Consider the following 27,283-nt stretch of genomic DNA (forward strand, 5'->3'; position numbering starts at 1 on the left):
CCCCTGCCTACCCACAACATCTGTGGAACAATGACAGTGTTTTAGGCTCTCCCAAACTTAAATTATCAGGGCTAATTTTCTGGAAGAGATCATTGGAATCAAGTGCCAATGGCCTATATTAAATACTGTCTTATGTGTAACTTTACAAATGTAAAATACGATATTCAATATTCCCCCCATATCCATCCATCTTTCGGTTCATCAGGAAAATGTTACTCTCTAGTACCAGCCAGCATTTACCTGGTGCGTGGATGTGCTCCGTGCACACTCACCCGTCTGTTGCTGCTGCAGCTCTGAGGGGACTTCTCCCCCTTTTACCTTCTTGCCTCATGAAGATGGTGTCAGCTATTCACCAGCATTAAAAAACACATGGTGTCTAGGGGTGGATCAGGACTAGGTCTCCTTCCCACAGCCACCTTGGCTGGGTGTTTCTCCCAGGAGGTAAAACAAAGCTGAAAGGCAGCTGAGCTGCAGTGATGTCTCAAAAAAAAACGGAGCAAAAACAGGAGTTTCCCCAGATGTTAATGCAGGCAGTACACCTGAGCACCTCCTTTTCAAGGCAGACAAATAATTTTGTTGTGCAGAATAGGCTGCAGCTCCTGCTGTCTTTTGAAACCAGCCAAGCCCCATGGTCACCACAAGGACTTCTGCAGTCCCAGGGGAGGCAGCGAGGGGCAAATAAGGTGGTGGACCTTGGTGTAGGACCACGTCCCTCCCAAAAGGGCTTGCACGGAGCCGCTGTTTTGACCAAGATGCTGTGCAGGAATCTCTGCTGAAAACGGAAGGCAAAAACAGAAGTGAACTGGTATCTGGAAATAGCAAGGGTTCCTCTACTGGCTGCAGCAGTCAGCTGAGGAGGAAGGTCAGCAGAGGACGGCGTGGCGCTGTTTGCAGATGACATGGGGATAAGGGAGAGAAGGCAGAAGGCACTGAAATTTGTTCATCAAGGAGTGAAGGAAAGTCCTAGAAGCACAAAGAAGAGGAGAAGCTAATGTGCCCTTAAAGGACATTTAACGTGGTATTGCTGACATGTCATCACAGCACCGGCACAGAGCTATTACATGGATCACTGCAGGGACAGGGTTATGGTGCCCTTCTCTAATCTTGCTGGATTTATTTCATATTTAACTTTGCCGTTGAATTCCACCTTGTATAATGTTTAGTTTTGGGATAAGTACTACAACGCTCCATTTCTTTAATTCTGACCTGGCAATAGGGACTTTTAATCTCACCTCCTGTACACTGTACACTTTTTTGTCTGAAAAATAACATAAAGTCTCTTTGAACGGTATCCTTTGCTCTTTCTTAATACTTTTCATGGCAAGTTCAAAGAGCACTTTTCTGTTCTCAGATACTCAGGGTTTTTTTGCAGGCATTTTGAAGTTAGCAACCTTTCTGCCCTTTACAGAAGTTTCCATTAACAAACAGAGAACAGAGTCAGGTGTGATGCAAATGCTCAGTCACACACCATAAACACTGAATATTCCAAGATATTGTTGAAGTGAGCAATTTATAAAGAGGTGCTAAAACCTAACCTAGATCTACAAGAGATGTTGTAGAGTGATGCTGCATAACCAAAAACATCAAATTTTGCATTCTTTGTACATAGAAGAAAAAGAAAGAAAAAAAAGAAAGAAAAAAAGAAAAAAAGTCTAAATCCACTATTGGTTATAAACACTTTATCCTAAGTTTCTTCTTAATATAGTATCATTGGCACAGTCACAGCCTTCCACAGTCCAAAATATAGCAGAGCCATCCTCATTCCTCCTCACCACAAAAATGTGTTTTCAATAGTAAGCAAAAAGAAAGTAAAAAGGAGCAGTATCTAAAACATGCTACTGTAGTCTGAAAGATTATGGGGGAAAAAAAAAGAAAAAAAAAAAAAAAAAGAAAAGAAAAAAAAAAAAACTTTTAAATGATTGGTTCTTATTGTTGGGTTTTGGTGGGGTCTGAGGGGGTGCTGAGACAGGGTGAGAGCCTAAACTGTAGGTGCTGCAAACACCTGCCTAGAAGCTGGTGGGCCCTGGCCTGCCCAATGTCCTGGGAAACCAGACTTCCTAGGGATGCTGCTGGAAGAAGGAGTGTGCTGGAAGCATACGTGGGCCAATAGCCCCACTTGTTGAGGACACCTTGCCAGCAGCCATCACCAGTTCCCATCCATCACGTCCTCTTTGGTTGCAGTAGGAACAACACCTCAAAAATACCTGCACCAAGTTCTGCCTCTTCTTGTATCGGTCCCATGTGCTTGATGTCCCAACACTGTCCTAGTAGCTGCTAGAAAGATTGTGTTATCAGTACAACATAAACCCTGGCTGAGATATACAAACTATGCTCTTCAAGCATAGAAGTGATCTTGAGCTCTTCATCTGTATGACAGCGGTGGCTTTAATAACCCCTTGAATTGACTCAGTGTTTATATATTTCTTCCAGAACACTCACTTCTTGATTTTGAAATGAGCAGTAAGCTGCTTACTGCTTTCTGCTTATTGACATATATCAAATATCACGGATAAAATGCAGACAAAATGCCTGTGGTGGTTGGGGCAGAATTCATTACTCTTGCAGTAGTCCTTAGCATCTTCTGGAACAGAAGGTAGATTGCTTTTTTTTTTTTTTTTTTTTTTTTATTTCTATTTTTAATATATCAAATCCATGAGAGCAGGGGGTTATTTGCAATCCTATCTGAGTAAATAGCTCAAAAGACAAAAGGTAATTGCTGAATGCTTACCACTGTGGTAGGGAAAAAAAAAAAAAAAAAATCAGTTGTTAATGGTAAGCATTTGTCTCCACCATTTTTGTACTGTTATGCCTTGTGGGATGGGGAATGTGCTTCGTTAGGGATTTCTCTTAAAAAAAAAAAAAAAGTAAACCATGTGCACAGTCAGTTCAAGGTTTTTACCTCAGAAATAATTATGTCCATAGCTACACACTGCCTGTTAGCTAAATGTCATTCAAGGTCTTCCTTGAAATCTTAGAAGCATAAGTAATACCAGATTAGCTAAGTTCCTGAAAAGTATTTTGAGGGTTATTCTTTAAAGCAATTAAGGTTGTGTGACATGGCTCATGGCAGAGAGAGGAGAGACTGAAATCCTAAAGGAATAAAGCAGCCTCCTCTTTCTATTTACTGCAGGAAAGCCTGTGTATTGTTAAGCGCGGGGCTTGTGTATGTGAACGGGAGCCACATGTACACCCAGAAAGAGTGCAAAAATGAAACATGATTGGGGAAATTACTTCAAATGGTGCCCACACTTCTGGGATCTCTGGGATCTCTAAGATTGAGAGTAGGAAGTGGATAAGCTGAGGTTCAAATTCACAGTGAGACATATACGCAGTTCATAAAATTCACAAATTCAGAGTGTTATAAAATAAAGAAACTAAAACACAGGAGTATGGGTGTACAAGGAAATGTATTTGGTACAAGGTTCCTTAAATGTAGCTGCCAGTAAACAGGATTTCTACTACAAACAAAGAATCATATCCTTAGCCAGCCCTGTATTAAATTTAGCAGTTCTCAATTTCATGGACAGGGGCTATATCCCCAGGAATCACTCCAATAAAGGGTTCCCCCAGAAACTGGGAGATGATCCAATTAAAGAAGCCTGGAAAAAGGATAACTGCTTAATGATAGAAGTAACAGAGAGCATTAGGAAAAGAGAAACGAAGACTATGAGAGCACAGTGTATGAGAGAGAAAGCTTCATTTTCTCATTTGAGTAAGGTGAGGAGAATTATACCTGTCCTTATGGTGAGTGGAGTCCAGGTCCCTGGTATCAGGCTTGGACCTACTTGCTTTCCTTCATTCCTTCTTTTCTGGTACTTCTCTCTGTTGTTTTGTGCAGACCCCATATTTAAATAAAACAAAACAAAATAAAAATTTGCATTGATTCTTAAGGAGTCTTTTTAGATGTACATCTCTTATCAAAAAGCAGCTCTGAACTTGAAGGCTCTGTTTGGGGCAGTACCAGCAGAGAATGATAGACTGCTCTTAATCCCTGCTGAGACAGGGGAGTGGTGGATGGGAATACAGGGGAGGTTCCAGAGAGCCATCGCCTTGGAAATCCCTCCCATGGCAGCTTCATCGAAAGCTACCAGTTCTTGTTAGCTTCCTATAGGTACTGGCAGATCCACAGGGACTTTATTATCATGCTTGGAAGAACTGCGTAATGATGCATCTCCATCCCATGCTCATCACAGGTAGCATCCCAGAGATGGTCTGGGAGAGTGTGTGATTGATTCAGAAGCATCTGAGACTGACTCACCTTTAGGCACAGCTTGGCAAGTCTTTCTGCTTATCCTTTCTGCTTAACCTTTGCAGCTTCCAGTCTGACCTTCTGCTTCAGCCAGCATGGCTGTGAGTCGGTGGATTAGTGCAAGCTGGGGGCTCTGAGTGCAGCATGATCCCATGCTAGATCAGCCTATGGACAGGGCAACACTTTGTGAGGCTTTGCTGTTGGTAAATTAAATGTTGATTGTGTTGATTATGTTAATGTGCATGATTATCGCTCTCCTAGAGCTCTAGTGTTCTTTGAGCAGGGACTTTTGCTGAATGAAAATCTGTATTAGATATATTTTATATTTGTCCTCTGTTAAGATACATGTGTATTTTGGCATGGGCTGCATGCAGGCCCACCAGGCCCCCCATTGGCATCAGCACGCCTTCATGTGGCAGGTACACTCCTGAACAGGCCGAACAGGCCGAACACTTTTATTACAATAGGCACATACCCAAAGCCAGATCTGGATCTATTTCTTCTCTGCTACCTGCGTGGCTCTGTTGTCCTTAGCAATCTTCTCCAGGCATGGGTGAGACCAGAAACAAGACCCCTGCTCTGTCAGTGAAATGGACGTCAGGAGCAAGGCTGGTGTGCTAAACCAGACACGTGATTACCAGAAGAAATTACTTGGCAGAAGTTGAAGCACCAGACATGCAGAAATGTTTGCTTTGAAATTCCAGAGACTTGACTGTCCCTTTGGTTTTTCGGAATGCTTTGATTTAGTCGTGTGGGGTAGAAGCAGTCTGTAACCTTGCAAGGGCACTGGGAATACTACCCCTTGTGCAGCCATGGGATATGTGAAGCGAATTAACTGTCAGCAAGCTTCGGGGAGACAGCAGATGTATACGTGGTTAAGAGAAGTTTGGCTGTCTTATGAAATTTATTTCCACCACAGGATCAAAAGCAATTATGTGTATGAAATATATAATCCTTGGATGGGTAATGTATAACAGGGCATAGCAATGTAAGTGAGGGAACAGCGAATCCATTGCATTCAAATATCTGAATAGTTTCACTTTTAATTACTTGAAAGCAGAAGAAAAGTAGGCTCCTACAATTTCCGTGAGTACAAATTATTCATGCCCATAAGGAAATCAAGATTTGGTGCAGCTAAAATAACCCATTTTTATGATTAATTTTCAGAAGTAAACATTTACAGCCAACTTTTCTTGCTTTTGGGTGCAGCTTGCAGGACAACCCTTTCATCAGGCAAAGTAACTGTTGAGACAAATCTAGTTGCTGTCCTTAAGTGCCTGTCTGATTTGCTCATGTGGCAGTAGTTACAGGTGCCTTGCTTACATTTTCTGCCTCTTCTTGTGTTATTAACTCAAATGTGAGCTTAGTTTATACCTCCCAACTCTGAGTCTCAGAAAAAAAGCAGTGGAGCTGGATGCTGTTCCCACGTTGCTGGGGGGCTCCCACCCTCTTGCACACCAAGGAACATGTGTAGATTGTTAATGTGCATGCTATAAATTGTTAATGGGACTTGCAAGAGAGGAGAGAGAAAAAAACACCTAGCTGAAACTTCCTCATAATAACTTCAGTAATTCAGTCCTCTTGTATGGCTTTTATATATTGTTAAATTATATATTAATATATATTAAGTGTTTCCATTTATTTTTCACTCTTGATATTTTGTTTCTATGATGATAAAGAATAAAAATAGGATGAGGGGAAAACACTGAAGCTTTAAAACTGAGTGTTATAAAAGGAAGGGAAACTGAACAATGCCATAAAAATGGGCTCTTCTTCCAGCTTTGGAGAGATGCTAGATATTTTTAAATTAGAAATTTTAAAATATGTTTGTTTGTTTTTTTCCACTGGGAAGTCACCTGATTCTTTCTGATTTGCTGGTGGGCTGCAAAACCTTGTGAGCCATATCAAGACAGCCCAACTTCTCCAATGATCAAGCTAAAGGGCACAAGAAGCCTGCTGAGCAGGGGACCAGCACAAGCCAGGCTACAGGGGAGACTACCTTTTATCTGAGATCACTCATTTGACGTGTTTTGGGAGATCTTAGTGAAGTACGTTTTGCCGGATGGAAAAAAAGAATAGGTAGACTATAATTGTTTTTGATTTGTTGACTCTAGGCTTGTTGGTGAGGCATCTGCCCATATTTTGAATCTCCCTTGGTTCTTACTTAGTATTGCACTTTAAGCACATGTTAAACCATGGGTGAATATAAAACATGCACTTTTAAGAGGTTTTGAAGCATGGTAAGATGGGAGACAGGAGTTCCCATAAGGTGTTTGCTTTTTCATTAAGTAATGAAAAGGGATTTTTTTCACTGAAACTGAACAGCTTATTTCTGGTGAGTTGGGTCATCATGGCTGTCTCTGGGAATACTGTGAGTCCTCTGAAGATGCAGACTGCAGGCAACACAGTTGAACTTACCCACAGCTGAAAGGGAAATTGCATTTCATACATAATTCACAATGCACTGCAGTGATTCCGTAAGGTCAATATCTGCTGTTAACTTGGAGGAAATCAGAGCAGGAAGAAAGGAGTGTTTGTTCTTGCTGATCTTTGAGAGAGCTGTCTACAAACTGCTGATTTCAATTCTACAGTGCTACACAAACACCAAAGTGAGCCCTTCTGCCCATCTACAAGCACTGCATCAGACGCAGATAAACTTTGCAGCTGGAATAGGATTTCTTTGTCTTCGGATTTTCATCTCAAGGCTCAACAAAAATACAGACAAGGCACAAAATACAAACAGGAATGAGTTTGTGCAGCAATGAACTAGAGCTTTTTAGCATTGGGATTCCTCCTGTCTAATTGGCCATCCAAAATTAGTCATCTGGGCCTGCACAGAGAGGGAGGGAGACACTTCCAAGGGGCAGTTCAGCGCCTCCGAACAGAGCCGGTTTAAGATGGGAGGGATATGTTATTTGCTCAGAGTGCTTATTTTGTCTAGGCTTTTATAACCATTTACACACATTCTTCCAAATTTGTTCTCTTTTTGTTTTTTGGAAATATTTTCTAAGTGGATTGTGAGGACTTTTTGTGTTGGGCTCGGATTTCCTTTAGCAGCGAAGACCTCAAATTAGCTGAGTTGATAACCCCAGCCAGCATGCAGGAGTCACATAGCTGGGATGTTGAGAAAAATAGTGCCACAACAGGTCATGAATACTGTACTGGAAAACTTTAGGCATTTTGTGCATACGCAATGCAGAGAGTAGGCGCTTACAGAGAGGCTTTATCCATCTGGATAAAGAGTGCAAAACTTATTCCATTGCTACATGAAGCTAAAGCGCACATGTACATGATGCCAATGATGGCGTGATGCACTGAATTCCCAGACAGAAATATGGTGTCCCGAGAGTCTGTAAGGAAGGAGGAACTTAACTACAATCATGCCAGGTTGCTGAATGCTGTGAGAATGGGGAGTGCATCTGAAAGGCTGGGATGTGAAGCAGAGCTGGGGAGGGGGCGGAAAGTTTGGAGAAAAGCCATGGAAGAAAATATAATGAATGTTTGTACTACAGAGAGAGACGTGGGCATCTGGAGGTAAAGGACTTCTTTTTCATACAGGCAGCATGTTTTTGCTTGTCTATATCTTTGTTTGAATGGAAAACCATTCAGGAAAAATCCGTACAAAGTCAGGAGAAAGATGTGTGTGAGTGAGAGCAGGGAGAAGCATTTCTGTGAGAAGTGCTCACGTGGCCACATGTGGTCTAACAAAAGCTGAAAAGGCAGCAATTCTCTCTCTGGATGCAATTTGCAAACCATCATTAATTAGATAATGCTGTCCCCTTCTTTTTCAACTAGTTTAAGCTGTAAAAGAGTGTAATCCATTGAATAATAAATATCCTTATGTTTCCCTGAATGTTCTTTTACTACATAATGATGCATGTCAAGAAGAAATCTGCGGTTCTCCTTGAACATCTCCAAAGTTGTTTAGATTTGCCTTTTTAACAAGCTTTTAATGTAATAACTACAGAGTAGTATCATAAGGCAATGTTTCCCAAACTGCATGAGCTGCCAGGCCCTGTAGGTGGTTTGCAGATGGTCTGGAGACCATATTAAAATAATAAAGTCATAAACTGGAGAGTTAAAACATGGGTGATAAGAGCACCGAGTAGGCCACAAATGAGTGTTAGGAATTTCATCTACAAACACAAGGCCTCTTGCAGACAGGAGGACCTACGAGTTTTCACTGATTTCTCTGGTGTTCTGCGTGGGTCAGCCTTTGCACCCACCAGAAAAAAAAAAAAAAAAAAAAGTAATAAGATGGAAACACCTGGAAAGGCAACATGTAGGGGTGTCTGCTTTATGCCACTTTGTAGGGAAGGATTTGAATGTATTTGAGCAAAACCAGCTTTCCATAAGCACTGCATGAGTGGTGTCCATGAGGGTGCATCCAACCTGCATTGCCACTTGCAGCAGTTTCCACTTTAAAAAGCCAAATATTTTCAATCTTATCTGTATCCTTAAATGTACAGCAAAGTGTATTCACCCAGGTCCAGTGTCTGCCCTGCCTCCAGTTTTGGCTGCACAAGAGAGTTGTGAAACCCATTAAGGGGGAGCGAAGGATGCTCTGCATTACTGGGACAAGTGTCACTGGAATGATGGTGATGTAGCTCTGAGCATTTCTGAACAGCCACAGTTAAATTTTCACACTGTGCATAGCCTGCAAATGATAAATATCTTCAAATGCTGGTTCTTATTTCAAATGCAAAGCTGTTATGTTTTCCTGAATTCCAAAGGGAAATATTTATGCTGTGCAAATTACCTTTTTAACCTCTAAATGACTAATATAATATTTATAATCTTTATATTCTATTCAATAGCACATCAAAAATGACATGGATGGGTGTGCTTCTCCTCTCCAAGGTTGTGCACTAAAACGAACACAAAATGGCTACTTTTCATTACACTTCTTAGTGACTAATGCATTCAGGCTACAGCAGAAAACAGGTCTGTATCTGCATTCTGCTAACAACAGCTCTCTTCTGAGCAGCCAGACAAAACCCCAAACCTGCATACCTTCAAATTCTGGGACAGAAAAACTGTGGGTTTGGTTTTATTTTCTAAGAGAAGCTAACCTGCATAGAATTGCTGTTCTTTTTAGCCTATATTAGACACAGATGATTAGTCTGAAAGGTAAAGAAAATTCTCTTCAAGTAAATGAATCTATTCATACTTAGATGAGCTATTCTTCTGCATTGGCAACCTGTGGAAATGGTAATCTAATCATGCCACAGGACTAGTATCCAATATGCTGAAAGCTTGTAATTCACAGCTCAAGGGGGATGTGGAAGATAGTTGAGAATGCAGTAATTATAGGGTTGGTGCTAGAATGAGCAGTGAAATAATGTGTATTATTTTGTTCATAAGCAGGATTTTTTTTTTAGCCTATAGCAAGCAGGTTTGTGAGAGCAACCGAGCTGCAGGTTTTTTGTCTTTGACACAAAGCCGTAGGACATCTGGTGCTATTAACTATAATTCCCTCTGCATCCCAGTAACACCTTTACAAAAATATATGCACACGCATGTACATTTACCTTAAAGTTGATGAAAACTCTCTCCATTTCAGTCATGGAAAAAAAAGATTTCTGAATATCTCCTCCTAAGTCAGGCTGTAAAGTAAAGTGCTAGGAAGTAAAGCTCACTGCAAGGGATCTCAGTTGTATTCAGACCAGTTAATACCGAGGACACCAACCTCTTCCCTTCAACCTGTGGTGTCAAAATAAGCTAGCTTAAGCTAGGATGAGCTGGACAGCTTTACCCTCAGCTAAAGGGGCCAATAGGACTGGCCAAGTCATTGAAGATCTTCCAATAGCATCTAATTTTTGATTTTTTTAGCCCTTATTTTACTGCAAGTTTTATGTTGATGTTTTTGGTTTTGTTGTTGTTGTTGTTGTTGTTTTGTTGGTGGTGGTTTTTTTTTTTGGTTGGTTGGCTGGTTGATTTTTGTTTTTTTAGTTTTTCATCTAATCTAGGGGTGTTTTGTGGTCTGTGTCAGATTGGATAGTGCTGCAAGATCCTTTGGGACTTAACACATATTGCACGGAAGCTATGGGTAGGCCAAATAATCCCTAACAGTGTCATGCGCCTTAGAAGCTGAGAGTGCTACCCAAACAGAGCACGTTGTAAGAAACCAGAGATGTAAAGTGTAGCTCAGGAGAAAGGCATGCCTTGAAATCTGTTGCATCATATAAGAAAAGAACAAAAGAAAAATTCAAAGGCAGAGTTCAAAATGAATGTAGCTTTGTGTGTATATGCAAGGGTGTCTCTGTTCACATGGCAGTGTGTGTTCAGACAAGCACATGCACACAATTATTTATTGTACCTGTGGATCCCTCTTTCTTACACCTTGCCTACCTGTCACCCACCCTATTGCGTACTGTACAATGTAGAGTAAGATTTTCCGAATGCATTTCCAAGAATAATAATACCCGTATTGTTTTTATTAGAAAGTTGCTTGTGCACAGTAACAATTCTTCTTGCCTCTGTCTCATCTGGCAAAGTGCAAAATAACGTTGTGCAGACAGGAACATGTGTTAATGATGCAAACTGATGTTAAAATTGTCACGTAGTATGAATTTCACACATGGCAGGCTGTGGAAGCTCACTGCAAGCTCAGTTCTCGACCAAGATCAGCAAATGGCATGCAGCAGTCTGAAGAATGTGAAAAGAAGCTTTTTAAACCCGTTTTTTTTTTTCTTTTGACAACATCTAATTTATGGAGGAAGGGAGAAGCTGGCTCACTTCTCCTTAGTCAGGCTAATGCAAAGATCTATAAGATCTTCCTTTTAACGTGTATCTCTGCAAGTGAGCAAAATAAAGGTCTTGAGCATTTCAGAGCAGCTTAGGACAATTTTAATACTGAAAGCTCTTTGACTGTAATGTTAACTTAAATTACGGTGAATAGTTTCTTCCATCCTAGAGGACTCCAACGTGTTTAACAGACCTGAGGCCATTTGTTATGTGCAAGTTATGAAATGTAGATCATTAGGGGTATGCTTTTCCAACCTCACAATTTAAATTTTTATAATAAGAAAACTGTTCCTATATTTTTTTCTTGAATTATGTACAAATATTTTTTTTAAAATGGGGGGGTGGGGGAGAAAAAAAAAAAAAGATTCTCTAGACCAGTGACTTTTTACTTGACACCATGGGGTTAAAGAGAAATTGCTCAGAAGAGGAAAATAGGGAGGAAAAATATAAAAACAATTTTGTCCTGTTGAGATGACGCTTTTCTCTTGATAAACAGGTCAAATCAGCGGGTTTCCAGTCTCAAAGAAAACTGCTGCAGTGGCCTACTTGGCTGTTAATACATAGCACATTCAAGGCATCTATAGAAAAGTCAACTGAATGGGATAACAAGGAAAATATGACTCATCCACAGTCCTAAGTGCTAAATTCAGGAAAATTATGAGGAAGACCCTTTTTCCTTTATGAGTAGATTTCACTCCTGGTGTACATCAGTTGGGCAGCAATTTTATACACAAAAGAATGACATTGTGGATGTAATAAGCCACCTTTGAAATTATTAAAATCTAATTGTTGACACTTTTTCAATCATTCTGCAGGCAGGGAAGGCTGTGCCCTCAGGCATTTTAGATAGAGGCCAGTTCACCTGCACATTTTGTTGCTGTTTTCTTCACCCAAGGTATTCAGCCAAATCACCTTGAATATTGCCTGTGTTAGTCTAGTTGCCCCTAGTTAGGCCAAAAAGACCTGCCTAGCACCTTGATAGACTCCAGAGCAGACAGAAGCCATGGGAGAAGACTGTGGGTTTATCATGCAGCAGCCTTCTATCTTCAACAAGGTCTTCTCTAACTTTAAATTCTCCAGAGTGACTACAGTTACTCCAGAATAACTATTCGTCTGGATACCCTTAACCCCAAATAAAGTGAGAGTGCAGTGATTCAATTTAAAGCACTTCCAAAATGAATAATAATAATAATAATAATAATAATAATAATAATAATAATAATAATAATAATAATAATAATAATAATAATAATAATAGCTATTCTGGAAAATGTCCAAGTAGCCTTAAATGTTTCTCCCAGCTGAGTACAGTTTAGCTGTGGATGATACCACTGTCACCTACAGCTAGGCACAGTCTGGATATCCTCTTAGATCCCACATGATAAAAAGTAAATATTAATATTGCTGGTAACAAGAGCTGGCTGATTTACTCACTGGAGTTGATTTTAATCTTGAATTTATAATTTTTCCCAGTTACCAAGTTGTTTGTGAAGAGTCCTCATTTTCGCACATGTATTTGTTTATCATTTGTTTTCAAACAATTAATGAAAAGCAGACACTGGCTTGTGGATTATTTGTCATCTGTCCATTTCAATTATTTGCATTTTTTTTCTGGGTGATTGGTATTTGACACTGATCCTGCTCAGACTCTTTAATTTGATGTGAAAAACAAATAATGAGTAAATACGTTCTCTACGATGTTAACCATGCAGATAAAAGTGCTGGTATTAAGACAATCAATCTTCAAACACCCGTACAAACAGAAATTGAGGTCATATAAAGGTTTGCAAGCAAAGCAGTATGGGCATAGCCAAACAGAACAGCCTGAGTTGTACCATGTTGTTGCCTGTTGCTCTGCTGAGCATCTTTTTTTTTTTTTTTTTTTTTTTTTCTTGAACATTCACAGCTATTTGTGTCAGTTTATCTCTTTTCTTAATCAACTCGTTTGGACATGAAGATTCAGACCTGATTCTTTCCCTTTCTTTCACATCCCATATGCCTATGGGAGCACCATGGTACAGGTTTAAGTGACCTTCTGATTCACGGTGAGCCAGCAAAGTTTACGAGGCTGAGATTTTGATTACAAAAGAAACACCGTCTGTAGGAGGAATAGGTGTGTGCAATAAAAGGGTCTTATTAGAAGGATAATTAAAGAAGAAGAGCTTTCAGGCTTGGGCAGAAAAAAAATAAAATAAAATGGAGCTTTGGTTAAAAATTTGATCCAGCCCCTTCACTGCATCTTATGCACTTTGAGGCGTGGAGGATTTGCAATGTGCGTGTGAGATTGTATGGATTTGCAGGATTCACTTAGCTGGCGTTTGCTGAGACTTTGTATTGGCCCTGTGATCTTTAGAGAGCACTTCAGTAGTTGAGAGATTCAAAAGGTCTGAATGCTTTGAAGTGCCAAAACTCATGTGGGTGTGTTTGCTTTCTCTCTTTGCGTACTAAATAGATGGCCTGGGTTTACCTTTTAACTAAGACAGCACAAAATGCATCTTTAATTTTTTACAATTATGGAAATTAAGAAATGCTAGAATTATTGTGTAGTCTAGGAGCTAGGGAGAAGGGAGGTTTATCCCAAACTGAGACCACGAGCACTAATTTCAAAATCTCTAGCTAAAGGAAATTGCAATAGAAAGATAAATCCTACTTGTGCTTCGGAGATAAAAGTTTACTCACATTGGTCCTTTACTGAGGCAATGCTGCTTTGTCATTGTGGAAATTATGTAAAATAAGCTTCTGACTTTTGCCACTGGAATGAATTCAGCCAGCAGGGTTTCGGGATCATGTTCTCAAGTTCTAAAATTTCCACTGTTACTAAACTGACTTATTTTTAAGTAAGTCAGAGTGAGTAAGATAGAAAAAAAAAAAAAAAAAAAAAAAAGGTGTTGGTCATCAGATGCAGCCGGTGTCCCCAAGGAAGTTGTGTCTGACATCTCCTGCAAACTGTGAATCAGAACTTCTTCAAGGCTTCCTTTACATGCATTTCTTTAATAAATGCAGAAACATGTGGAAAGATGAGAATGTCTCTCACATCTCAAATAGCTTGAGCCTGGTCTGTCCACATCCATGTGTGTCAGGGCCACCATCTTTATTTGTTGAAATATCTGGGTGCTGTCCTGTTGCTAGTTCAGGACTCCCAACGAGACATTATTTTTGTTCAGATTTACTGAAATGCATCTTCATACTCTATAGTAACCTGTGCACTTTGGTGAACTGTACATGAGATGTCAACAGTTTGTGTGCTGGACATTCAGGCTGATCAATAAGAATTTTTCATGCCAATCTAGTATTTTGAGCTGGTTTGTTGCAATATCAGCCAGGAGTCTTGTCATAAAATGACCAAATTGATAAAAGAATGAGGTCACCCACAGTGATCTCGAGCCTGTCACTGAGCAAGGTCAGAATTTCTTAATCTGAATGCAGGCTGGGAAGATGGAAACCAGATTTTAGTTTGGATATTAATTCCTCTCAACACAGAATACATATTTCACATGTTCTTAATATGCCTTGTTCACCAAATTATTCAGTTTTTCCTAGGTTTTGAAAAATGTTAATGTCCTCAGGCTTGAGTCAGTTTTGCTGTTTTACCTGAAATAAGGCCAAAGATAGGTATAATTTCTTGTGTAAAGCCCTTGTCTACATTTCCTCATTTGACAGTGAATGGATTTACCCCACAGTGCTAGATCTGCCCTGCACAGATGTCTTCCAAAAGGTCATCTGATAACCTTACCCAGACCACAAGGGAGGCAGAATTTTTCAGCTGGGTCATAACTCTCTGTCTCAGGTGACAAGTTACTCTTTTGCACAGACTGTGGTTTTAGTCATAACTTTCCCTCTTTCATTCCTTCTTCCTGCTGCAAGCATCTCTTCCTTTTGGTTTTGGGCAACTCACTTGTTTTTGACATTCCTACTCAGAGTGGGACACCCCACGTAAGGGAAGTTTGCTGAAGAATGTAGTACTGATTATGTAAAAACAAGTTGGTACTCCCCTGGCTGAACAGATAGTCTTGCTCAATATCTAGGTGATACTTTCCTTCCTGAATGCTGATTTTCTATTTTTATTATTAATTCTCTATAAGAAAAATAGAGTGCGTTGTTAAACCTGTGTGGGTCTTTGGAGCTATAGCAAACTGCATTGATAATAAAAGGATATAAAACAATTCCTGTGATGTTTCCTGGCAATTTATAGCAACTAAAAATGTTGTTCATGTTGCTTTTATTATCACATTCTTCTTATAGTTTGTACTAGTTTTTATTTTCTTTGCCAATTGTGTCAGTTTCTTTGCAACTTATATCTCACTAAAACACAGTAGGCCTTCATTATTGCTGTCATCCGAATAACTTTTAAATCTTCACCTAACTATTTAATATAATCTTGCATATCAAGCAGCATAAAATAAAATTCTCAAAGCAAATTGAGAGGTAGACTTTTGAGACACTGAGAGGGCACTAAAAGCCTTGATGCAGGCAAAGACTGACCAAAAAAGCTTAAGTATACACTTTTTTTCTTAAGATGGGTTCTTAAAGAGATTTAAGTCCTTTGCTGGATCAGGTGACAAAGTGCTTTGCACTGTGAGGAAGCAAAACCTATGCTCATCAGCACAGTGAGGTAGTTTGTTAACAGTGTAGGTGGCTATGACACCAAAAATAGTAAATTCCATCACATACAGGTTGTTTTACACATATTTGAATAGCCTTTGTCAGAGCAATGACTTTCTGGATTGCTTAAAAGCTTCTGAACAGCCTTAGGGTTGAATAACGTGCAAAACTGGTGTACCTACATTTCTGTACTAGCTGTATATACCAGTCCCATAATGACTGAAGGAATATAACTGTCCTGTATGTATATACCTGCTGTATAGTGCAGAGCTTTGAAAAGTTCCTTGTTTTACTGTATCTTTTAAAATAATACCAAGTGTAAAAGTAAGCAAACCATGCAAGAACAAGACAATTCAAGCAGAGCAACCCTGACAACAGATTTTGACTGAGAAAGTTAAAGAGGGCTTTTAAATTCACAGATTTTCATTAGGTTAAATTAACACCTGTACAGCTTTCAGTGTATTCAAGTGGATGTAACTGATAACAATGTGAAGTGTGTTTGCACACCATGGCATAAAAGGAAATCAATTTAAAATCAGTTAACTGATACAGTTAATTGTGATAAACTCATTGAATGAATCACTCTTACATCCTCTGCATTTATTTATTTTTAAATTAAAAAAAAGACCTTTTCAATCATATCCACATATAAACATGTCCACATCAGGGGTGGATTTGCAGCAATTTAAACTAATTGATTTCTAAGACAATTTGGATGCATCACTAATCAAATTCTGTGAGAGCAGCTTGATGCCAATGTGTGCAATGATACAGAATTCTGCTTACCCTACTTTAAGTTTATTAAGTATTTGGAAAACCACTGGGAGTAAAAACCAGTAGAAGCTTGTTTTCTTGCTAACATCAGCAGCAAACAAAGGTGCATTTCCAGCCTCAAGAAGAGGGAACAATTTTTACAGTCATTTTTCATTGGACAGGAATCACACTTTGAAGTGTCAATACTCCAGCCAAATACTGCCTTTTCAGAGTTAGTTCGGTGAAGACTGTGATAACAAAATCCTTGCAGTAATGTTGAAAACAGGGATGTCCAACTATGTTAATGCCTAGCTAGCTTCAATGCTGCATGATCAGATTACTTTAGATAATTGGCTTGCCTGATTCTCCTCAAGGTTCACAGGCTAGTTTCTGGGATTCACAGATTTGGAAGAGATAAGGAGAATCCTAATTATTCTCTAATCTGATCTCCTACTTGACAAAAACTGAGCAACTTCACCCCGCAACTTCTCCACCAAATTTGTGACTGACAAGCTCCTGCTAAAATTATTGACTGCTGAACTTGGTTTGCTGATGGTCGGCTCCATTGCCATGGGTTGAAGACTGGCAGCAGATGATCAGGAAGGACAAAATGCAGTGCTTCCCAGTGAACAGCAAAGAGGGACTCAATGCATAATCCCTGCTTCTTGGGAGCTTTAGGAACATGTAGGCTTGGTCCTGACCATGCACCTGCCCTGATGTATCTCCAGGTTTGACAGGATTCAAGTCTCCTATATATTGGCTGCTCAGATATTAAATATTCCATGTGTAAACAAAGGGAAACTATTTATAGAAGAATACATCAATATGCTCATAACCAGTCGTTCCAAATATTACATGACAATTTTGAGAAATACCACCAACAGTAATATACTGAAGCAGAATGGCAAAGGTGGGCTCCACTTTGGTAGGCTCACTGGGTAACTACTTGCTGAATGAGCTACTGATATAGTCTGGAAATGAGGTTCGTTTACAGCTTGGGTCAGCTTTTCAAGAACCCAGATGCAATTCAAAAGTGTAAGTAAGTGGCAAGTTTTTAAGTGATTAGCCTCAAGAACTTGCAGCATGCATCTACAGCCCAAGTCTTTACATTCAACTGCTCCTCAATATTTTTTTTTTTTTTTTAAAGTAAGTTTTTCAGACTATGTTTGGATTTGAATCTTTTGATTTTAATCTTCCTAGCTCAGGTGGACAAATGCTTGTTGAAAAAGTTCAACCTCCCCCCCAAGTTTCTGAAAATACAGGCTTTGGTTCTTGCTTTGGTTCTTGCATTGTGTTTTTACTTAAATAGCTGCTTATCTGTATATGTCTGCATTTGGTTAGTGCAACTCCATATTAAATAATAATAATAATAATTAAAAAAACATTTTGCTTTATTAACAGCATTGCCAGAGGGAAAGGGATGCAAATTCTGGAATTTCAGTGTGCTGCAGTAACACATAACAAAATGTTATATCAAAGTACCAGTGAAGTAGCTTCCTGGAAAATATATGGGAAAGGGATCCAATTTCATCAAGCTGCCTATTATTATATTTATTTACTGTTACACATCCTTGATCTTAGTGGGATGAACTACCATATTTCAGATAGTTTCCTCTGTTCTCCATAGATGCTTTTTATAAAATGGATGTATTGATATTCTGAAAGTTTATGAATTTCTCACCGTGGTGATTTGATGGCATGCAAGTTCTGAAACACAAAATATTTTAAGTGTTCTTTTTTATCTAAAGCTCTAATGCTTCTTGTTTTCCATGACTGCTCTGAAAAAAAAAGGGGGGGGGGAGTGTGAAGGATTTGGTGAACTATTTAAGTGCAGAAAACATTTTAACAGTGCAGTAGACTTAGTTTAAGCTATAAATCAGACAATGGTTCCCTGTTTTTTTTTTTCTCAGAAAAAAAGGAAACGTCGTGCAGATTAAAAGAGTTGGCAAATTGTATGTTAACTCAGAAAGACCACACTGCTTACTGTTTTTTGTGTTTTTTTTTTTTTTAAGTCCTCTCCAACATGTTTCACTGAATGTAGAGGCTGATGTTGTGTATCAGATAGCTTCTACCATTACTGTTCTAAAGATTGACTCTCTGAAGCTCTCAGAGAGTGTCTGTCTGGGTCAGAATCATATCACCTGTGTTGTTCCTGGTGTTGTTTTTCCAGATGCTTTGTTGATAACCAGAGTTTAAGGACAAGGCCAAAATAGTTTCACTTCTGATTTTCCTCTCAGCCTGAGTTTCAATTTGAGATGCTGTTCCTGGGTTGTTGATGGGTACCTAACGGCATCACATCACATGAGCCAACAGCCAGGATCGAGCCCTTCAGTAAAGTACCATCTCCTTGGGCACCATGCAATTTTGTCTGCTGGAGACAGCTGCTGGAAGCAAATGCTGCTGCCGTCCCCTCTGGTCACTTGATGGTGTAAAAAGGCAAGGGGGATCTTACATGTTAACCAAAATGAGGTGGAGGATTTGCAGTTCAGAAAATCTAAAGCTGAGTCCTAATTGCTTGACCCCAGTGAAGATCATGTTTTTTAAGAGTAAAATATTATAAGCCATCCTAGCAACTATCCACTTGGGCAATGACTATCAGCTTATGTGAGATGTTTTTCCAGAGCTTCAGCTGTTTACAGACTTCTCTGTTTGAGGCTGAATGAGCTGAATTACTGAAGTTGTGCACCGTTAGCATAATGGTAAATTTTAATGTATAGAGAAGTTCAGCTATGGCTACATAGTAGAAAAAGTGAAGTGGGTCTCATAGGAAGCCCACATGCAATGAATTTTGTCTGTGCATACATAATTTGTGGCAATATCACAGTGATAAACGACATTTAGCAGACACCTTTGGCTGCGTCACCTGTTCTCTGTGCACTAATTCAGCTTTCCTGGGATAGCAATTAAACTTCTGACTGGCATCAGCAGCTTCCAGCAGCAGTCATTAGGAGAAAAAAAAAAAAAAAAAAAGAAATCTGATAGAGGAGTATTCACTTTTCATCCAGTGACTGTGCACATGCAGATTTTTTAACTCCATCTCACTTGAGATACTGGATGAGCCACGGTCAGTCATGGGTTTCAGGAGCCCCCTTACTGCACCAAGCTGGAAAGCCGAAGGCACCCTACCTGGGAGCAAAAATGTCCAGACTTCTGAAATGGCCACCAGCACAAGCTTTTAGACCTCAGGGTGGTTGGGGTGTTATCTCCTAACGCTGTGGTGCTACTGTGTGCACTGAAGACAGTTTACATACTTTGTATAGTTTTCTGCAGGATTTTAGTTACCAGTTATGCCTGTTTCCAAAGCCAGCGTATCTTAGGCTTTTGTCGGCTGAGATATATGGCTTGGCAGTAGTGGGGATTGCATGGGGAAATAGTGGGGAAAAAGCATGGCATTGGCAGAAGTCCTGATGGCGTGGTACAAAGATTTCAGTAGCTCTCATTTGGGATAATGACATCCGTAATTCACTCCAGTATTATTCCCTTGGGCAGTCTTGAACTTCTTATGAAAATCTTTATTTCAGTTTAGTTTTAGTGGTAAATCTCTGTTTCCTTAGAAGCCATCTGCTACCTGAGAATAGCTTTTTGATTAAGAAAACAGATGCCCCATTTTCATACCAACTTTTTGCATGTGCAAATAACAATACAGAGTCTAAAACACCATTTCCAAGCATTCACACCCCTACCCCCCTCAACCTTAACAAAGCAGGGAAATAGGTGCATGGTAAGGAGAATAACAGCTCCATTTGAGCACACCTAGCCAAATCAAGCCCCACTCCTCTGCATGGGGAGCCCAGGAACTGCAGCTCAATGTCTCAACTCTGCATGAATGTGCCTGCATCCCTGCTTTGTGGTGCAGCTGGGTGAGATGCGAGTGTAGTGTTGTAACATACCGTTTTAATAGGCATTAAATCAGAAGGATTAAGTCCATCTGTACACGATTGAGGACCTTTTACCTTGTACCTTATTACTTAATTGTGTACACACTGTGTCTTTTGCTGCTCTCTTCAAACTGTGGAAATAGTCATTTTTCTCACGAAAAGAGCCATTATTTTAATTGACTTTAAATTTGCGCCCTCGTTTATTCTTGTATTCGTTAACTATGTTTACATGAGCCTGCCAAATCAGAGATGGAAAGATGTTGCTCACATATCTCATCACCTGAACCGCTCAAAGCACTGTGTGAATTTGATCTCTTTGCAAATGTTAGTCTGCCTTGGGGTTCTCCTGAGCACCCATCCACCAAGCTAAAACTCTGGGTTTGCGTGCTGGTGTTTGTTCCTGAGGGCTCATCTCCCTAGCGAGCGTGTTTAAACAACTGAAGTGCTCTTACAATGAAACATTCAAATTCAGGCCTTTATTATTATGCAATCTGGGATTATTTTTTTTTTATCATTAGACTTCCTTCTGAACTGGGTGGTTGACACTCCCTGTTCCAAATTCCTCTCTCATGAGCTAGTTGTTTGGAAATACTGGCTAGGAGGACAAACACCGTAACTTTTTTTTTCCTAATCTGGAGAAAGTGCTTTTTCACTAGGTATTTGGGATTAAACTGTAACCCAAAAGCAGGCCACAGAAATAGGATAAAGATCAAAACAGAAAGGAGAGCATTACTGAGTGGGTTGATACAGCTGGGAAAGATGGGAGTGACTCAAGGTGCTTCAGGAGTCAGAGTTTTCTTGCAAATGATTTAACTTGGATCAAACCTTGCCCTAGGAGAGGAATGTATACCTGCTCTGGCAGCAAGTGTGCTCTGTAAAATAATACAGAAAGCTACTCTATGTTGTGACAGACTGAGGATTCATATTCACATTTGCTATTAAGAAAAAGTTATTTCTGATTAACTCCATGCCTAAGCAATTATAATGACAAATGAGACTCCTTTGACTCGACTCTCCAGTCAGATCAGTCTGAGCAGGGAACCTCGCTCCTTGATCCATGTCCAAGAATGTATTTATCAGGGAATTATAGAGCCCTTTAAATTCACTTCCTGGTGTGAATTAAACTAACTTTCAAGTGCAAAACCCCTTGAATGTTCCCTGTGTGTGAAGTGAGGATTTCCCTATCTTCTCTACGCATCCCGTGATCCTGTAATCTTCTCCATCAGCATCCTCCCACGCAGCAGTCCCCCTCCAGAGCTGGATGGAAGCACTTCCCCCTTGCCTGCAGGAACAGAGCACAAGGCGAGGTCCTCCTCCTGCACCCACCAAACACTCAGACCTCGGCTGCACAAGGAGAGCACTGGGGTTTTGTCCTTTTCCTTGGAGAGTACTCCCATTCTTCTTCAGGCATCCTAGCACTGAAAGCACCGTAACCAGTTTAAAACCTGTCAGGTCCTTCAGGTTGCCATGTCACACGTTGCTGGGCTCTTGAAAGAGCTCCGGAGAAACCTGATGCACCAAATCCTTTTTGTTGCAGTGCTCCGGCCGCTGGGAGGGCGCAGCCAGCTCCGACACTGAGCGAGCAGCTGCCTCTGACTGCAGCCCGAGCATTGTTTTGTTGTCGTTCCTGCCAAGGAGTGGCAGGAGCTTGCATCGTTTCCAGTAATGAAGTGCCTGGGGTTCTTTTATGAGTTGCACACTCTGCTTCTCCGGAGCCGTACAGTACGTGCTGCGTGACTCCAGGAAACCGAGGATTTGTTTTGACTTGCTGAAACAACGTTCGCTGTTTCTCTTTACAATTTCACCGTATGAGTTGTCAATCCTCTCCCCCTCTTACGAATAACTTCAGACTTAATTAGCTGAGTGCAAACATCTTTCACTGCCATGTGGATTAGGCTCCTCATCGAGTGCGTTTACCAACAGAATGAAAGACAACTTAATCGGGGGGTTCTGTATTTGTACTGCAGTGTCCAGAGTGCTGGGTAGCTGTCGATAAACAGTTGCTATTGACTCTCTCACTCGTTGTGGGTGACCAGCAATGTGGGGACTAGCCTTGTTAAGGCTTGGTTTTTATTCTTACAGCCCTCTCTCCGACTTAAGAGCACTTTGGGGGTCTCATTATCATTCCCCTATCTGCTAAGTAGGATAAATGATGCCTACCTGCCTTGCAGGGATGTCCTGAAGGTGCTGCTGTCTCCTCAGTAGTTCCACAATGACCTTACCAACTGTATTTTAAATGGGGCAATTAATACTTTGCTGAATTGCAACGTAGCATGGCTGTAACAAACCTCTGTTTGGAACAGGATCATCATGGTATTACCTGGGTATATGAGTGTGTAGTTATAAGCTTTGAATTCTTCAGTGGTGAATTTCAGTTTGCGTCTCCACCATTCGGAGAACATTTCTCCAGACCATGAGCCACTTGGGGCATTTCTGGGATCCTATTGCCCAGCCACAGCCTCCACAATTCTCCATAATTCTGCAGCAAGAACAGATGATTTACCTGAACGTGCACAGTCACCACAAGGGCTTTTTGGCAGCATCCATACCCATGAAGAACTGCATAAAATTCACAATCTTCTTTGTAAAATTGTCATCATTGCTGTTAGTTCCATGGATGCCTTTTGTCATAAGCACATTAAAAAAGCACCTTTAACCTCTATAAACTATTCACTTCCCAGGAGTCAAAATTTGACAAGTTCATTTTTAGCCGTGTATTCTCTCCAAGATGCCGTGGTTTCTGTTTGATTCTTCAGAACTGAATCATAGCTTCAAAACCCTCGCTACCTTAGCAAAATACTCTTTTTCCATTAGCATTTAACGTGTTTAACATGGGTTCAGACATGTTATCAGAAACTTACACCGGAATCCTTAGAAAAAAAAAAATCTTGTGTGATTTCATGCCCTGGAAACACCTTTTACACTGTAAGTATTCGTGCAGGTTTTGGGAGATATGAGGCATATGGATCTGAGCTAGTCAAATTAATACCATAATGGCTTCTGGCTCAACAAGCACGTACAGTGCAAACAGAGAGCAGAACAGCTGTAGCAGACTTACCTTTTATGTGGGTGGCATAGACGTCTGCCAGTTAAAATGAATCATTTCTTGCCATATGATTACTGTTAATAAGAATTTATGTTAACGTGTTTGTGTCTGAACTTTGCACAGGTTAATGCCTGCATTTATTTGCTTAAAAAATAGAACATATCATCATTGGTTTTTGTTCTTAATGGACTTTCTTTCCTCATTTGAAAGCATTCCAGGACTTCAGCACTGCAGAGCTGCCAACTATCCCTTAAATTAAGATGTTTTTATCTCCATGAAGTGCTTTCTGCATGTAATTCTGTAAACACCAGCCAATAGTTTCTAATGTGGGAACCTCAAACTATACTTCTAAATCCATATAGAAGCATTTACAATGACCTTCAAAATATGAAGAGGAGTCCTTATAAACTTTTTTTGAAGTCTCTCTTGTTGCAAACGTTTATACTTATGCTTTTCTTTAAGTAGTCCCACTGACAGGCTTTAGCCATTGGCTTCATTACATTAACTCCTTTTGTGTAAAATTAAGCATTTTTCCTAGAAACAAAATGTTACATTTATTATGAGACATATCAACAGCAAAATGTTGTTTTAAACATGCCCTCCACAGCTTACAAAACATTTCAAAGTACCTGAGAAGTCTGTGCAACAAGTGAGCAATTTATGGCATGAAATACACAAGTTCAAGCATGACGAGTGTTAACAGTCTTTTACTTAGGATAGCTTTGGGATGTGTCTCTGAACAAAGAAATGCAGTTTTAAAATTATTTAATAAATAAATGTATAAGTAAATACAGTGGGACAGGGTAGAGAGAGAAAAAAAGAAATTGCAATAAAACTGCATGAAGTACACATTAGCTGGTTATGTGATTGGAGACTGATCCTTGCGTGTCCTGTCTGGAAGCTATGCCCAGAACATACATTTTGGTGGAATGACTTGTTGACTCTACTGGTTGACTTAGAAGAGTTAGCAGCAAACAGGCTGGAGAACACAGTCCTAAAAGGCTAAGGAGGAACTTGGCAAATAGATCTTTTCTTTCCCTCTACTGTGAGAGGACATGAGTAGAGGACACTGATAAGTGGGGTATTTCCATAGTGTTGTCACTGGAGCTTTTGGGGGCTCTTTGGCTAACAGCATTCTCCTTACTTCTGTTCTCCTCATGCTTACTGGTGTCTTGAGATCATATTTGCATACATTTTCCCTGCAACGTCAACAAATCAAGAACTCTCATATGTTTTTCCAGTGTCATCCTGCATTACCACCTATAAGAAGACACCGCCTCCAGTCCCACCAAGAACAACCACCAAACCATTTATTTCCATCACGGCCCAGAGCAGCACAGAGTCTGCCCAGGATGCATACATGGATGGGCATGGACAGAGGGGAGATATCATCAGTCAGTCTGGACTTAGCAACTCCACAGAGAGCTTGGACAGTATGAAGGCACTAACAGCTGCCATTGAAGCTGCTAACGCGCAGATCCATGGCCCAGCAAGTCAACACGTAGGAAACAATACTGCCACCGTCACCACCACCACAACCATTGCCACTGTTGCAGTAGAAGACAGAAAGAAGGACCACTTCAAGAAAAACAGATGCTTATCTATTGGAATACAGGTATGGTACATGACTTGGATTATATGTGCACCACTGTTTGGGGTTTCTACACTTGTTTTACTGCTTGTTATACAATGTTTTGTGTGTTTTTCTTGTTTTCCTGACAGGTGCCTATGTAGAATTTACAGCAGCTTAATCATGCCACATGGTACTAATGATGTTTTACTAATTTATCATAAAAACATCAGACGCAAGGATTTGTTTAAGTCTCCTTGCCACTTGTTATTCAGCTCTGTTAAATTACACACATGAGCACTAATCTATGAATCATAACACAGCAGGGGTCAGAAAGGCATGAATTAAATCATTGAAAGGGAATGTGTAAAACAATGATTTACATTACACTATCACCCCAAAAATATTTTTGTCCAGCCTCACTGAATTAATTGTCACTGCTTATTCATGCATTTCATAATGACTGGTGGCCGCTTGAATGAGGCAGCATTGTTCCTATCTCAGACTCAAGAGCAGAGGATAAGTCCCTTCTGATTTGCCCTTGTTAAAGAAAATTACGCTTTTTTTTTTTTTTACCTCTAGTGGAATGAAATGAGAAAACTAACCCTGCCAAAGTTGACTTGTATTTACAAAAAGGAGAAAAGCAAACAAACTAAACCAATTTAATCTGCTATCTTAATTAATCTTTCCCATACCCACCCTCACTTCCCCCTCAAAAATAAATAAATAAATAAATAAGAATGTGCATAGAAGGCCAACTATCTGCTTGTAGGATTAGCTCTTGCAACAAAGTACTTGAACTTACAATCAAGTGAGAATCAGCATAGGTTTTGATGGGAGATGAGTCCCAAACAAACAGAATAGCAATCCATAGCTTATCGGCCTTCCCAAAAAACATTATTTTTTTCCTGCAGATGGAAATTGTGTTTACAACCTCCTCTGTGCCTGGGCAGGCTTATCTGATTTGCAAAGCCTAAGAATTTACCATGAAATCTCTGCATCTGCCTGATGAGATGGGAGGCGCTGAACAAAACTATGTCATCCCAGGGGCAGCTCCTAGAGAAGTGGTGTCTTTACTCCTTTTAACTTCTTCTTGGGAGGGCAATGGTTAACTATTGCCTGTGGGATCAGTTTACTGTACCCTTTCTGTGCTTCACAGCCATTTGTTTTGGATATATTCTGAAAGAAGGACTTCTGAAAGTTCAGTGTTAAAGGCAGGGGCAAGATCCAGGTGGGATAAGGATAAAGGAAAACTCTACTATTTATTCCTATGCCCAGCCAAGGCAAAGGTTCTCTGTTATTGTTGTGATCCCTTCTTTCACTGAACAAAGCAACAAAGACCCTTTGCAGATGAAGTAACAGGTAGAAAGAAATAATTTCCACATTCGCAGAAGCCCAAATGAACAGCTGTAACGTGAACCAGGGTTCCAAAGACACCATTTCCCAGCTGTCTCTTCCGAAGGTAGTGTTGCTGCAAGTAAAGAATGCAGCTTTTGAGAGTCACGGGAGACCCAGTTTCCTGGCATTTGAGGAAAACATAGTCCCAAACACTGTTCAAGCATTTGAAAATCTCCTGCTAAAATTCTGAAACTTAGAGCTGACGTGCATAATCACAACCCCTCCATGAAAGGTGCGTGGGGATGGTCAGCCTCCCTCTCCTGACTGCAATGGGAGCTTCACTCAGCCTTAGACTGAACTCAGAGCAGGTAAACATCTTCATTATAGTTTGGCTCATCTCTGTGGAGCAGTGCAAGCCACGTTAGACTGAGGTTTGCCTCCTCCTGTAATAAATAAACCGAACATGCACTTGTGGTGAACCTCCTGGTGTGTCCTCTGCACCTCTCAGTTGCTCTTAGGTCACCACAAGCCTTTGCTGTAAATCTGTTGAACAAACAAGCAAAGTAAAACAAAGAGAAACCCTACCATCAAAACGGTTAACTCTCTCTGTCAGTTATGTTATTTAAGGTGGAATTAGGTCCCAAAAAGCTTCAACATCAAGTAAGTACTTTACTTCACTGAACAGTTCTGAAACTCCTTGATCACATTTCCTGCACAGGGCTGTTGAATTTGCTCTCAATAGCAAGCCAGTAGAGGAGATGCTACCTACATCTGGAGATCTTGTACATCTGGGGTCAGAGTAGGTTCACAGGTCACTGTGGTCCAAACTTGCTGTGGTTTTTTTGTGTTTTTGTTTGTTTGTTTGTTTTTTGTTTGTTTGTTTGTTTGTTTTGGTATGACTAGCAATCTCATATATAGCACCTGGAATTAGGAACTACACTGGCTGGACCCAGAAGTTTGTGATTTTTCTCAAAGGTACATCAATGGTTAAACTTTAATGCTAAGTGAGCATTAAATGCTGTGAGCATTTAATGCTGTGAGAACTATTGGTTCTCACAGAGGCAATATAAAGTTCCTGCTTGTGCTCCTAGGGACCTCCT

General features: G+C 40.2%; 1 protein-coding gene across 1 annotated transcript in view; it reads left to right on the forward strand.

Moving 5' to 3' along the window:
* Nucleotides 1-27,283, forward strand: part of DLGAP1 (DLG associated protein 1) — a gene marked incomplete at both ends in the record, with an annotated part of 138,600 nt that overhangs the window by 89,001 nt on the left and 22,316 nt on the right. Inside the window, one exon of the mRNA XM_084306997.1 lies at nucleotides 24,517-24,890. Within this exon, the coding sequence (XP_084163123.1) occupies nucleotides 24,517-24,890 (374 nt within the window). The remainder of the gene's footprint in view (nucleotides 1-24,516; nucleotides 24,891-27,283) is intronic.

This window comes from Netta rufina, assembly GCF_964035555.1.
Source record: "Netta rufina genome assembly, chromosome: 2".
Taxonomy (NCBI): Eukaryota; Metazoa; Chordata; class Aves; order Anseriformes; family Anatidae; genus Netta; species Netta rufina.